This window comes from Neoarius graeffei, chromosome 5 (assembly GCF_027579695.1).
Source record: "Neoarius graeffei isolate fNeoGra1 chromosome 5, fNeoGra1.pri, whole genome shotgun sequence".
Taxonomy (NCBI): domain Eukaryota; kingdom Metazoa; phylum Chordata; class Actinopteri; order Siluriformes; family Ariidae; genus Neoarius; species Neoarius graeffei.
The window spans coordinates 98884944-98899517 of record NC_083573.1 but is presented as its reverse complement, the minus strand read 5'-3'; the positions used below and the strand labels follow the sequence as shown (position 1 = coordinate 98899517).

The window sequence follows — 14574 nt, the reverse complement described above, 5'->3', positions numbered from 1 at the left end:
GCCCCACTCCTCTGGACTGCATCACTGGGACACTCAGTAAGGCAAGCTGGAAAAACATCACAGACAGTCACCATTAGAGCCTATTAAAATGTTCTAATGGATAGATCACAAAAAGAGATTTCAAAATAATGTTCAAATCATCAAATAAAGCTAAAAAAACTAAAAATATCAAGGAATAATACAGTACTTGTGACATTTTGTGTGTTTTGGAGAATAAATGCATGCTTTTTTAACCTCATGTGGGATAATATTGGGGGTTTTTCATGTATTTACCGGTCATTAAAACACAAAGCTTTTATTTTAGTTGTTTATTTTGGGATTTTTTTTCCAATAGTTTTGTGGTTTAACCAGCAGGGGGCGATATGTAACCGCTGTCATTTTACTCTCACCCTGGATGAATTATTAGATTTATGTGACTTTTGTGAAGTTTCAGTTTAATTCAGAAATAACTATAAATATCTGGAAATAAAAAGATAATTAATTAATTTCGGGGCGGCACGGTGGTGTAGTGGTTAGCGCTGTCGCCTCACAGCAAGAAGGTCCGGGTTCGAGCCCCGTGGCCGGCGAGGGCCTTTCTGTGCGGAGTTTGCATGTTCTCCCCATGTCCGTGTGGGATCAGGCAGCTCCTCGGACCTGCCTGATCCATCCTGGTGTCCTGTGTCTGGTTGGAGTCTCATCACATAGCTCCTGTGGAGGGCGGCCCCATGTGGACAGTTGGGGGTCGTGCCTGGAGGACACTCTGGACTCTTGCAGTGGTGCTTTTGTGGCTGGGGACTGCAGTTGACTTGCTGACTTTGGGACTACGGTTGTCGTGAACAGTTTTGCGCTCGGGTTTCTGTCCGTGGGGGGGGTTATAGCATCAATGAAGCTGACTTTATGTTAGGACTGTTAATGTTATAGTCATGTTGTCCGGATGGGGATGAGTTTCCTTTTGAGTCTGGCTCCTCTCGAGGTTTCTTCCTCATGTTGTCTGAGGGAGTTTTTCCTTGCCACCGTCGCCATAGGCTCGCTCATTGGGGATAGATTAGGGATAAAATTAGCTCATATTTTAAGACGTTCAAATTCCGTAAAGCTGCTTTGCAACAATGTTTATTGTTAAAAGCGCTATACAAATAAACTTGACTTGACACGGGGAGAACATGCAAACTCCACACAGAAAGGCCCTCGCTGGCCACGAAACCAGAACCTTCTTGCTGTGAGGTGACAGTGCTAACCACTACACCACCATACTGCCCTGATTTTCTCATCTCATCTCATTATCTCTAGCCGCTTTATCCTGTTCTACAGGGTCACAGGCAAGCTGGAGCCTATCCCAGCTGACTACGGGCGAAAGGCGGGGTACACCCTGGACAAGTCGCCAGGTCATCACAGGGCTGACACATAGACACAGACAACCATTCACACTCACATTCACACCTACGGTCAATTTAGAGTCACCAGTTAACCTAACCTGCATGTCTTTGGACTGTGGGGGAAACCGGAGCACCCGGAGGAAACCCACGCGGACACGGGGAGAACATGCAAACTCCGCACAGAAAGGCCCTCGCCGGCCACGGGGCTCGAACCCGGACCTTCTTGCTGTGAGACGACAGCGCTAACCACTACACCACCCTTATTTTTATTTTTTTTTTTATTATTATTACTTTATTATTTTTTATAGTTTGGGTATCTACTTAGTATAGTAACCATGGCTGTCTGTGAGAAGTCTCTGGGACCACAATGGAAACAAGTGTTCACACTTTTTTGTGTGATCCTGGTTTTTATGCCATGTTCATATTTGTCTGTACTGCATTTAACCTAATAATAAAATCAAAAATTAAAAATAAAATAAAATAAAATCACATACTGGTGTTCTTTTCATTCAGGCAAACGCTATGGCTGCCTAAGGGTCTTGGAGCTGCAGCATGTGACTGTGTGGAGTTGAGCTGAGAAGGGTTTAGATATCGCGCATGCGCAGTATATTTGTGTCGTACTTTTACACATCATGTATAATTATATTTAAAACAGGAAACATTTGTGCATATTAACACATCTATCTATCTATCTATCTATCTATCTATATTTTTACTTTGTTTTGATTAGTTATGCATTATTTACCCGGAAGTAGCTATTCTCTCACACCCCGCCCCCCCAACCGGGAATCCGTAGTGCGCATGCGCAGAGCAGCTGGTTTACAGTAGTGAGAGATGAGATGACAGGTCGGGTTAGGATGGCTGAAAATGGGGCACAGGTAAAGAGACACATTATTATTGTTATATACTTTATTTATTAATTTTCATAATTAAAAAAGGCAAGTTTTATATGATTTCTATGTTTATTAATAAGTATTCGACCTGTAAAGACAAAAACTGCATGTGTTCAACATGAAATCAAGTCACAGGAGAGTTTTTTTTGTTTTTTTTAATAGAAGATAGAATCAACATCCTCAATATTATATGATCTCACTACTATATAAAATATAAAATAATATATTTTATATTGTTACTGTGTGCTGTACGTTATTTAGGCGTAATATCTAGTGATTTGCCAGGATAGAGGGTTAATAGACTAATAGTCACACTCATTAGCCAGTTAGTTATTGGTGAACACATCTGTAACACATCTGTGTGGGAAATTACTTGAGCATAGGGGTGGGCGATATGATCAAAATATCATCATATCACAAGATGGTGCTTGACGGTTTGTTGACCCTTGTGAATTTTCTTTATTTCTGCATAAATGATCTAAAACATTGTCAGGTTTTCACACAAGTCCTATATACTTGGTCAGTCATTCATTCATCTATCTATCTATCCATCCATCCATCTATCTATCTATTTAGGAAACTAGATAGGGTGACATGGTGGTGTAGTGGTTAGCACGGTTGCCTCACAGCAAGAAGGTTCTTGGTTCGAGCAGGGGCCTTTCTGTGTGGAGTTTGCATGTTCTCCCCGTATCTGCGTGGGTTTCCTCCACAGTCCAAAGACATGCGGTTAGGTTAATATGGGACGGCCTTGGGCTGAGGGGCCCTTGAGCGAGGAACCTAATTCAACTCCCAACTGCTCCCCGGGTGCTGTTAGCATGGCTGCCCACTGCTCTGGGTGTGTGTATGTGTTCACTGCTTCAGATGGGTTAAATGCAGAGAGGAATTTCACAAGTGTGTGATGAATAAAGTTGTGCTTTCTTTCTTTTCTTTCTTAAAATAATCCAGACACATACAGTGGTGCTTGAAAGTTTGTGAACCCTTTAAAATTTTCTATATTTCTGCATAAATATGACCTAAAACATCATCAGATTTTCACAGAAGTCCTCAAAGTAGATAAAGAGAACCCAGTTAAACAAATAGACAAAAATATTATACTTGGTCATTTATTTATTGAGGAAAATGATCCAATATTACATATCTGTGAGTGGCAAAAGTATGTGAACCTTTGCTTTCAGTATCTGGTGTGACCCCCTTGTGCAGCAATAACTGCAACTAAACGTTTCCGGTAACTGTTGATCAGTCCTGCACACCGGCTTGGAGGAATTTTAGCCCGTTCCTCCGTACAGAACAGCTTCAACTCTGGGATGTTGGTGGGTTTCCTCACATGAACTGCTCGCTTCAGGTCCTTCCACAACATTTCCATTGGATTAAGGTCAGGACTTTGACTTGGCCATTCCAAAACATTAACTTTATTCTTCTTTAACCATTCTTTGGTAGAACGACTTGTGTGCTTAGGGTCGTTGTCTTGCTGCATGACCCACCGTCTCTTGAGATTCAGTTCATGGACAGATGTCCTGACATTTTCCTTTAGAATTTGCTGGTATAATTCAGAATTCATTGTTCCATCAATGATGGCAAGCCGTCCTGGCCCAGATGCAGCAAAACAGGCCCAAACCATGATACTACCACCACCATGTTTCACAGATGGGATAAGGTTCTTATGCTGGAATGCAGTGTTTTCCTTTCTCCAAACATAACGCTTCTCAGTTAAACCAAAAAGTTCTATTTTGGTCTCATCTGTCCACAAAACATTTTTCCAATAGCCTTCTGGCTTGTCCACATGATCTTTAGCAAACTGCAGACGAGCAGCAATGTTCTTTTTGGAGAGCAGTGGCTTTCTCCTTGCAACCCTGCCATGCACACCATTGTTGTTCAGTGTCCTCCTGATGGTGGACTCATGAACATTAACATTAGCCAATGTGAGAGAGGCCTTCAGCTGCTTAGAAGTTACCTTGGGGTCCTTTGTGACCTCACTGACTATTACACGCCTTGCTCTTGGAGTGATCTTTGTTGGTTGACCACTCCTGATCTTTGTTGGTCTTGAATTTCCTCCATTTGTACACAATCTGTCTGACTGTGGATTGGTGGAGTCCAAACTCTTTAGAGATGTTTTTGTAACCTTTTCCAGCCTGATGAGCATCAACAACGCTTTTTCTGAGGTCCTCAGAAATCTCCATTGTTCATGCCATGATTCACTTCCACAAACGTGTTGTGAAGATCAGACTTTGATAGATCCCTGTTCTTTAAATAAAACAGGGTGCCCACTCACACCTGATTGTCATCCCATTGATTGAAAACACCTGACTCTAATTTCACCTTCAAATTAACTGCTAATCCTAGAGGTTCACGTACTTTAGCCACTCACAGATATGTAATATTGGATCATTTTCCTCAATAAATAAATGACCAAGTATAATATTTTTGTCTCATTTGTTTAACTGGGTTCTCTTTATCTACTTTTAGGACTTGTGTGAAAATCTGATGACGTTTTAGGTCATATTTATGCAGAAATATAGAAAATTCTAAAGGGTTCACAAACTTTCAAGCACCACTGTATCAGTGAGTACCAAAAGTATGTGAGCCTTTGCTTTCAGTATCTCTTGTGCAGGAGTAACTGCAACTAAAACACTTCCTGTCACCGTTGATCAGATCCTGCATGTCAGCATGGAGGAATGTTGTCCTGTTCCTCTGTACAGAGCAGCTTTATCTCTAGGGGGTTGTTGGGTTTCTTTTTCACACAAACTTTTCACACAACATTTCTATTGGATTAAAGTCACGACTTTGACTCGGCCATTCCAGAACATTAATTTTATTCTTCTTTAACCGTTCTTGTCTGTTTCGGGTCGCTGTCTTGCTGCCTGACCCACCTTCACTTGAGATTCAGTTCACGGACAGATGTCCTGATATTTTCCGTTAGAATTCACCAGAATAATACAGAAGTTGTTGTTCCATCAAGTCATTCTGGTCCAGATGCAGCAAAATAGGCCCAAACCATGATCCTACCACCACCATGTTTCACAGATGGTGTAAGGACCAGGCTTGTAGTACTCGAGTCTGACTAATTTTAAAGACTCATGATTTGACTTGTACTGGAGCACTGATGACTCGGACTCGTGCATTAACTGCATTTGGACTCGTAAATTGGAGATGAGGACTTGGATTTTTTTTCTTAATTTTTTTGTAACATGCCATAATAATTTGGCGTAAGATATTTATATCTACATTAATTTTATACTAATTTTGTGCAAGAGAATGCACATTCACCTGTTCATACGTCATGTTCAGGAACAAACTAACATTAATGGTCCTAAAATGCCTGGAGAGAACGTCCCAGGATTGTCCGAAGCTTTGCTTATACAGACTTCTCATGCAGTGGGAAAAAATGCACTGCTATGTGTTCCATATGTAGAAGAACTATTGAGGAGACGACGGGGACAACCTTGAACTTCAATCGTCATTTGGTAAGACTCCACCCAGAGAAGGAAGTGACACACTATGTTCATTGCACTGTTGATAGTGGGCGGAGCTTGCTGAGCGATGAACTAGCTAGTGTTAACCCTCTCTCATGTTATTTGCCCTGTTGATAGTGGGCGGGGCTTGCTGAGTGATGAACAAGCTTTTTATCTGTAGCCTATTAACTAAAACGGGGCAGTCAAGCAGTAACGTTAGTCCAACACAGTAGCAGAGACGCTTTCACATAAAGGCAGCAACAGCCACCGTCACATGGTGCAGGTGGAGTCTTGTTCTCGGACTTGAACACTGGGGACTCGAGACTGGACTCGGACTCGAGGTTTAGTGACTCGACTACAACAATGGCAAGGATCTTCTGCTGGAGTGCAGCATTTTCCTTTCTCCAAATATAACACTTCTCCTTTAAACCAAAAAGTTATATTTTGCTCTGATACATCCATAAAATTTTTACGATAGCCTTCTGGCTTGTCCATGTGATCTTTCACAAACTGTATCCAGGCAGCAATGTTCTTTTTTGGAGAGCAGGAGCTTTCTCCTTGTAACCCTGCCATGTACACCATTGTTGTTCAGTGTTCTCCTGATGGTGGACTCATGAACATTAACATTAGCCAATGTGAGAGAGGCCTTCAGTTGCTTAGAAGTTACTCTGGGTTCTTTGGGACCTCGTAGACTATTACACGCCTTGCTCTTGGAGTGATCTTTGATGGTCCACTCCTGGAGAAGGTCACAGTGATCTTGAATTTCCTCCATCTGTCTGACTGTGGAATGGTGGAGTCCAAAAGCTCTGGAGATGGTTTTGTGACCTTTTCCAGCCTAATGAGCATCAACAATGCTTTTTCTGAGGTCCTCAGAAATCTCCTTTGTTCGTGCCATGATACACTTCCACAAACATGTGTTGTGAAGCTCAGACTTTGATAGATTCCTGTTCTTTAAATAAAACAGGGTGCCCACTCACACCTGATTGTCATCCCATTGATTGAAAGCACCTGACTCTAATTTCACCTTCAAATTAACTGCTAATCCTAGAGGTTCACATACTTTTGCCACTCACAGATATGTAATATTGGATCATTTTCCTCAATAAATAAATGGCCAAGTACAATATATTTGTATAATATTTTCCTCTCATTTGTTTAATCGGGTTCTTTTTATCTACTTTTTAAGCTTTCTGATGATGTGATGAAAAACGCGATGATGTTTTAGGTCATATTTATGTAGAAATACAGATAATTTGAAAGGGTATTATATAGGTTTGATTAAAACTGTCAGTAAAACAGCAGTATGTTAATTAATTCATTAACTCTTTCGTTCATTCATTCATTTTCACTAGCAGCGTTATCCTGATCAGGGTCATGGTGAATCCAAAGCTTATTCATCACATGCGCGTGCGCACACACACACACACACTGATGCACACATTCACACCTTGGGGTCATTTAACACAGCCAATCCCTCCACTGTCATGTAAATGGGAGAACCTGAAAGTGCATCACCCTGATTAACGTTGCTGACCTTGCAGTTTATTACTCAGACACTTCATGTCATTTACAGTTGTTAGCCAGGATCGAGGGGAGACGATCACTCAAAGACATCGATCAGCACATTTTTCCTGTAAACGGTGGTCCAGCTCAAGGTAACTGAATAAAAATTCCACCTGCTTCCATTACAATGTGGAAACTGAAATCCATCCATTCATCCAGAGAGCTTACAATCCATTCATCTATCCATCACTTTATCGATACATTCATTCATACAAGCAAACATCCATCCAGCCAAACAATAGAAACTCAAGCATTTGTCATTAACTATTTCTGTCCCCAACCAAACATCCACCCACACATCTGTTCTTCCAACCAAACATCCATTGATCCATCCATCTATTCATCCATCCACAAACTGAAATACTTGTCATTAATTATTTTTTTTACATTACCATCATCCAACCTTACTGTCTGTGAATCCATCCCTCCATCCAAACAATCCATCCGTCCAACCATACAATAGAAAGTGAGACACTTGTCATAACTTTTTTTTTTGCATTTTCATTCATTCCTCTGTCCAAACAGTCAATGTCCGTACAGTAGAAACTGAAATGCTTTGTAATCGCCTAGCTTTTTACGTTTCCAACCAACCAATCATCCAACCAACAAATCATCCATCCATCCAACAAATCATCCACCCAACCAACAAATCCATCCATCCAACCAACAAATCATCCAGCCATCCAACAAATCCATCCAGCCATCCAACAAATCATCCACCCAACCAACAAATCCATCCATCCATCCAACCAACAAATCATCCAGCCATCCAACAAATCATCCACCCAAACAAATCCATCCAACCAACAAATCATCCATCCATCCAACCAACAAATCATCCAGCCATCCAACAAATCATCCACCCAAACAAATCCATCCAACCAACAAATCATCCAGCCATCCAACAAATCATTCACCCAACCAACAAATCCATCCATCCATCCAACCAACAAATCATCCAGCAAATCATCCACCCAACCAACAAATCCATCCAACCAACAAATCATCCAGCCATCCAACCAATCATCCAGCCATCCACCCAACCAACCAATAGAAACTGAAATACTTGCCATATTTTTCACATTACCAGTCAACCAATCATCCATCCATACATCCAACCAGTCAACTAATCATCCATCCAACCAATCATCCATCCATCCATCCATCTATCCAACCAACAAATCTGTCCATTCATCCAACCAACCAATCATCCATCCATCCAACCAACAAATCTGTCCATTCATCCAACCAACCAATCATCCATCCAACCAGCCATACAATAGAAACTGAAACACTTGCCATATTTTTCACATTACCATCCATTCTGTCAACCAATCCATCCAACTAATCATCCAACCAACAAATCCATCCAACCAATCAACCAACCTATCATCCAACTAACCAACCATACAATAAAAACTGAAATACTTGCCATATATAATATTTTTCACATTACCATCCATCCATCCATCCATCCATCTGTCAGGTTGAAACTGAAGGACTTATCATTAACCTATTTTTATGTTGTTTTTTTTTCTTTTGATTGTTCACCTCCAGGTGATGTCATCGAGTTTCACGGAGTAGAAGGGAGTGGTAAGACAGAGATGTTGTACCACCTTCTGAGCCGCTGCATCCTCCCCACACACAGCAGAGGCCTGGAGGTGGAGGTCGTCTTCATCGACACAGACTACCACTTCGACATGCTGCGTCTGGTGAGCATCCTCGAGGCCCGTCTGACCTCATCACTGCCAGAGAGCGAGGTTGAGCAGGTGGTCCGTTCCAGCCTGGGTCGCCTCTCCGTGCTCCACTGCTCCAGCTCCTTCCAGCTCGTCCTCACACTACATTATCTGGAGGGGATCCTATGCAGCCGGCCCGCCCTCTGCCTGCTCGTCATAGACAGCATCTCCGCCTTCTACTGGATAGACCGCGCTAACGGAGGTGACAGCTTGGCTCGGCAGGAAGCCAACCTGCGGAAGTGCACCGAGATCCTGGATAGGCTCAGGAGAGATTACGGCGTTGTTGTTTTTGCCAGCACGCATGCTGTTATGAGGAATTATTCATCCAGCTCGACAGCGTCTGGATCGTCAGAGCCGAGCGCATCCACTCCTTCATGGAAATGCAGCTCAGACTTCGACAAGCAGTATCTCTGCCGAGCCTGGCAAAAAATACTCACACACAGACTTCTGTTCTCAAAAAGTGACCAGAGTGGTGTATCTGAGGACCACAAGCAACTTTTCTCAGTGGCATGTAACACTGTAAGGACTAAAGGTGTTCATCGATGCGTGTTTTACATCACAGAAGCAGGTGTTGAGTTCAGCGAGTGAGCAGAACTACACGTTTAACCTGTGATATTTAAATTCTCAGAATCAGATATTTCCAGAGACAGAATAACAGGAAGTGGCCAGGGTGTGCAGGTTTGGGGTATTTGTACTGTCTGATCTCTGAAAGAAGTAAACATTTATAACACGGAAAACAAGATAATCAGCAGGCGAAGGACAGTTTATAAGCAGTAGTGATGCTTTACCAATCAGAGGACTCATCTCATCAGACATTTTTTATTTTCTATAACAGATTTTCTCGAGTTATTTTGATACACAACACTAGGTTTTAATAAACTGGAAATAATTTGTCAGATTTTTAATGTGTTTTGCGTTTACCTTACACCTTACTTTGTGTTTATTGAGGTTTTATGAATGTAAAGCATCTGCAAGTCAAATCTGTTTTGATACACTACCGTTCAAAAGTTTGGGGTCACTTTGAAATGTCGTTATTTTTGAAAGAAAAGCACTGTTCTTTTCAATGAAGATCACTTTAAACTAATCAGAAATCCACTCTATACATTGCTAATGTGGTAAATGACTATTCTAGCTGCAAATGTCTGGTTTTTGGTGCAATATCTCCATAGGTGTATAGAGGCCCATTTCCAGCAACTCTCACTCCAGTGTTCTAATGGTACAATGTGTTTGCTCATTGCCTCAGAAGGCTAATGGATGATTAGAAAACCCTTGTACAATCATGTTAGCACAGCTGAAAACAGTTGAGCTCTTTAGAGAAGCTATAAAACTGACCTTCCTTTGAGCAGATTGAGTTTCTGGAGCATCACATTTGTGGGGTCGATTAAATGCTCAAAATGGCCAGAAAAATGTCTTGACTATATTTTCTATTCGTTTTACAACTTATGGTGGTAAATAAAAGTGTGACTTTTCATGGAAAACACAAAACTGTCTGGGTGGGTGACCCCAAACTTTTGAACGGTAGTGTATATATATCCAGCGCAGCTGCACCAGGGCGAGAGTTGGAACGATGTCTTAGTTCAATCTGCTTTCTTAAGAAGAAGAAACCTTTATTTTTGTCACATGTAACCTCAAGCACAGTGAAATTCCTCCTTTGCATTTAACCCATCTGAAACAATGAGCGCACACACATACACCGAGCAGTGGGCAGCTACCGTACGCAACAGCACCCAGGGAGCAGTTGGGGGTTAGGGGCCTTGCTCAAGGGCACTTCAGCCATGATACAGAGGGAGGGGAAGTGCTGTTCATTTACTCAACTCCTGCCAATCCCAGGACTCAATCCAGCAACGCTTTGGGCCCAAGGCTGCTTCTCTAACCTTCGGACAGTTATTAAATGAGGTTGTTCTGGTACCCTTCTGTTCTCATTCTCCTCCCTGTGTTAATCTATGACTTGGACTGCATTCATCTTTACTCAGAAGTTGGAAATCTGAACCTGGAAGTTTGTCATTTGTAGAGTTCAGCACCTTTTGTTAGCAAAAAGCTAGCAAAACATTTTCAGAGCCAAGACACTCAGCAGGTACAAAAAAAGGTAATCCGTCATTATATGCTTTTTTTTTTTTTTTTGATACTTCGATCAGGCTTGTAGTACTCAAGTCCAGGACTCGGATTCAACTTGGACTTAAGCACTGATGACTTGGACTCAGACTCGTGCATTAACTGCATTCGGACTCGTAAATTGGAGACGAGGACTGATTTTTTTCTTTATTTTTTGTAACATGCCATAATCTCATCTCATCTCATTATCTCTAGCCGCTTTATCCTTCTACAGGGTCGCAGGCAAGCTGGAGCCTATCCCAGCTGACTACGGGCGAAAGGCGGGGTACACCCTGGACAAGTCGCCAGGTCATCACAGGGCTGACACATAGACACAGACAACCATTCACACTCACATTCACACCTACGGTCAATTTAGAGTCACCAGTTAACCTAACCTGCATGTCTTTGGACTGTGGGGGAAACCGGAGCACCCGGAGGAAACCCACGCGGAGAACATGCAAACTCCGCACAGAAAGGCCCTCGCCGGCCCCGGGGCTCAAACCCAGGACCTTCTTGCTGTGAGGCGACAGCGCTAACCACTACACCACCGTGCCGCCCACATGCCATAATAATTTGGCATAAGATATTTATATCTACATTAACTTTTATACTAGTTTCGTGCAAGAGTGTCAGACCTGCGCGCCTTGGCGCGTTCATCAGATAGACTCTTCGGTGTGCTCCAGACAGTGCACACGCCAAGCAGACTCTCACACGCCATAAACGACTCGCACCTGCACAGGATTAAAGGTCATAGGCAAGGGTCGGAGGTGAAACGTGCGGTAGAATATCAACTTTATTTTCTAGAAGAACGACCCAAAAAGCGAATTCAATCTTCCTGGTGTCTAATTTAATTTGCACCCTAAAATTGAATAAAACGGTTAAAATATACTGGTTTGTGGGGCGTCGTAGCTCAGGTGGCTAAGGCGCCATACCATAAATCCGGGGACCTGGGTTCGATTCTGACCCGAGGTCATTTATTTCCCGATCCCTCCCCGTCTCTCTCTCCCAATCATTTCCTGTCCTGTCTCTACACTGTCCTATCCAATAAAAGGTGAAAAAGCCCCCCCAAAAAAATATTTAAAATATACTGGTTTGCGCAAGTTCCGAAGGTTTGTTTCCATCTCACTTACGCGCACTTTTACCGCCAGGGGCCCGTCGTCGTGATTCCATTCAAGGCAAACAGACTGGGAGCAGGTCTGTGTTTACTTGCGAACCGAGCACACGTGTACGGACTTTGGTCGTGAGAGGTTGTGTAAAATGTCTGAAAGCGATAGCGATTTTGAAGTAGGAACTCTTCAAATTGAATATCAAGAGGTGAAACCGTATATCTATGAACCTACTGCCGTTGCGAAGCAATCGGTGAACGTGGCTCACTGGTTTGACCGTGCGGCCACGGAATCGGACAGCGACTCAGCCGACTCTGATCGCGGCGACCCCGGACCTCAACAAGACTCGCACCCAAACGATTTATCCTGGTAGTTATGATAAATTCCTACTTTCATCGTAATACTAAATAAGAGTCCTTTTGAAGAATAATTAAACCGCACGGGCGCACACACAATTTCTATAATATAATGTGGATTCGTTTATATTGCTAATATAATATATTGCTAATAGTAATACAAGCATTATACTATTTATAGCTGACTCTAAGCGAGGAAATATCCCTTTGTCTCATTTCCACAATGATTGTACAGGATCCCTCAGGATTCTTGACTTGTCAATTGCAAGTAAAGGTAAAAATGTTTACCGCCAATCTTCTCCTCTTTGCTTGAGCGTCGCTGCTCCGTTTCTTCTTTGACTGCTTGATTTTGTGCTCGAATTTTGTCGGAACAGCGTCAGGTTTGAGCCTTCTCTGTCCGACACTGACACCTAAACTCTCCAACAGATGAGGATTCTTCAAAAATGAATCAATGCTCCGCCCTCAAAGCGATCGGAGCACAGAGTGGCGTATTTACCCGGCTGCCAACCCTCTCGCTTCACGCACACAATCCACTCTCTCCGCCTCTTCTCCTCTCTCGGTAAAAGGTAAAAACTTCTTCCTGAACCGGTCCCGTTGTTACAATTCACTGCACAACAATAAGGCATGTTTTTTTCTTCGGAAATTCCGGAACGCACGTCTGCACTCAAGCCGAACGGCAATGCAAATAAACTGAAGTGGACTCAACTCAAGCGGTTTGTTTGCCATGAATGATATCACGCGGTGAGTGGTCACGAAAATCGCCGAGCAGAAATTCGCCGCGATCCGCGCTAACTTATTTTAATTATTACTTATTAACGATTGAGTAATTGGGACCAGAAGAAAATTACAGAGGGTTTTTTAACATATAAAGTTTCAAATGTGCATAAATTGAAAACCTTTGCCTATGACCTTTAAGGCATAATCAGTTGCCCCCTAAAAATGAAAAGTTCCTCCGATCATGATGCATTTTTGTTTTTATGTTCCTTTTGGTAAGAAAACACACTGGGTGAAATATTTTGACAAAATTCAAAAGTTTAATGGTGGCACCAGGAGCTCAAAGTTATGGAAAAAGCTGCTATTTTATGACTTTTATGACAAAATTTCGATCACTTTTCATGAAACATTATGGCACCTTATAGAGTATACCAAATATCTTAGGTACACATTTTTAGTCCATATTCTAAATATATTATCAAGCACAGTTTGAGTTTTAGCTGTTCATTGAATCATTGTTCAACTACTTTTAAACAATACAAATGTATTATGAATCACATTAATGCTTCTCAATCCCTTGCAAAGGTTCTTAACATGATCTCTGGGTCACTATGCTAGAAACACCTCATGGATGCACTGGGACGCATCCTCAGTGATGTATCCTGGGGTCCTCGGGTGTTTCGGGTCTCGCAACATCATACACCCTCACCCAGGCGACCCAGCCGGGGTTGATCAAGCCCTGACTTGCATCCCAGTAGCAGTCCACGGATCACCCCTTTTAATCCAAAGCCACCATGTGGCTTTCTCTGCGGCTTCGCTTGCGGATGCAATGGCCCTCTTCTTAGCTGCTCCTACAATGCCCAAGCAGCTCAGGACTTTGCAGAGGGAACGCCTTGCAAAACCCCTACAGCCGACTTCTATGGGCTCGTACAAGGTTCTCCAACCTCTCTCCCTACACTCCTCCACCAGCTCCTGGTACTTGGCTCTTTTCCTCTCATTGGCCTCTTCAAGACGCTCTTCCCAGGGAACTGTTAGTTCCAGAATGATGAGGTGTTTTGAAGCCTCAGATGTTCATGTTCTTAACGTGATCTCTGGGTCACAAGAAATCAATAAATGAAGTCCAACATTGTGATTCAAACCTTACACGAAAACATAACATAAAATAAACGTTTTTTGGCAAAAAATGAACCTCATGGTGCCACCATTAGACTTTTGAATATGGTCAAAAAATTTTACAGGATGTCTTTATTGGTGAAAAGGAACACCCAAACAAAAATGCATCAGATTTTATGAAAGTGAGGGCAACTGATG

The 14574-nt window shown here is 42.4% G+C and overlaps 1 protein-coding gene across 2 annotated transcripts; it reads left to right on the top strand.

The window, feature by feature from the left end:
- The first annotated feature begins 2155 nt into the window (after positions 1-2155).
- Positions 2156-9891, top strand: xrcc2 (X-ray repair complementing defective repair in Chinese hamster cells 2). Of its 2 annotated transcripts, XM_060920742.1 has the most exons (3): positions 2156-2230; positions 7268-7349; positions 8815-9891. In XM_060920742.1, the coding sequence occupies exons 1-3, from the start codon at positions 2192-2194 to the stop codon at positions 9579-9581; spliced, it is 888 nt and encodes a 295-aa protein (XP_060776725.1). In that variant the 5' UTR covers positions 2156-2191; the 3' UTR covers positions 9582-9891. The 2 variants fall into 2 exon arrangements, with proteins under 2 accessions (XP_060776725.1, XP_060776726.1); XM_060920743.1 differs by lacking the exon at positions 7268-7349 and having other exon boundaries at positions 2163-2230.
- The last annotated feature ends 4683 nt before the right edge of the window (positions 9892-14574 follow it).

Bases quoted from the DNA above. Each gene is read 5' to 3' on its own strand.
- xrcc2 (XM_060920742.1), top strand. From the start codon at position 2,192: ATGACAGGTCGGGTTAGGATGGCTGAAAATGGGGCACAG. The intron at 2,231-7,267 runs GTAAAGAGACAC...TGTCATTTACAG, and splicing joins TGGCTGAAAATGGGGCACAG to TTGTTAGCCAGGATCGAGGG. The intron at 7,350-8,814 runs GTAACTGAATAA...GTTCACCTCCAG, and splicing joins AAACGGTGGTCCAGCTCAAG to GTGATGTCATCGAGTTTCAC.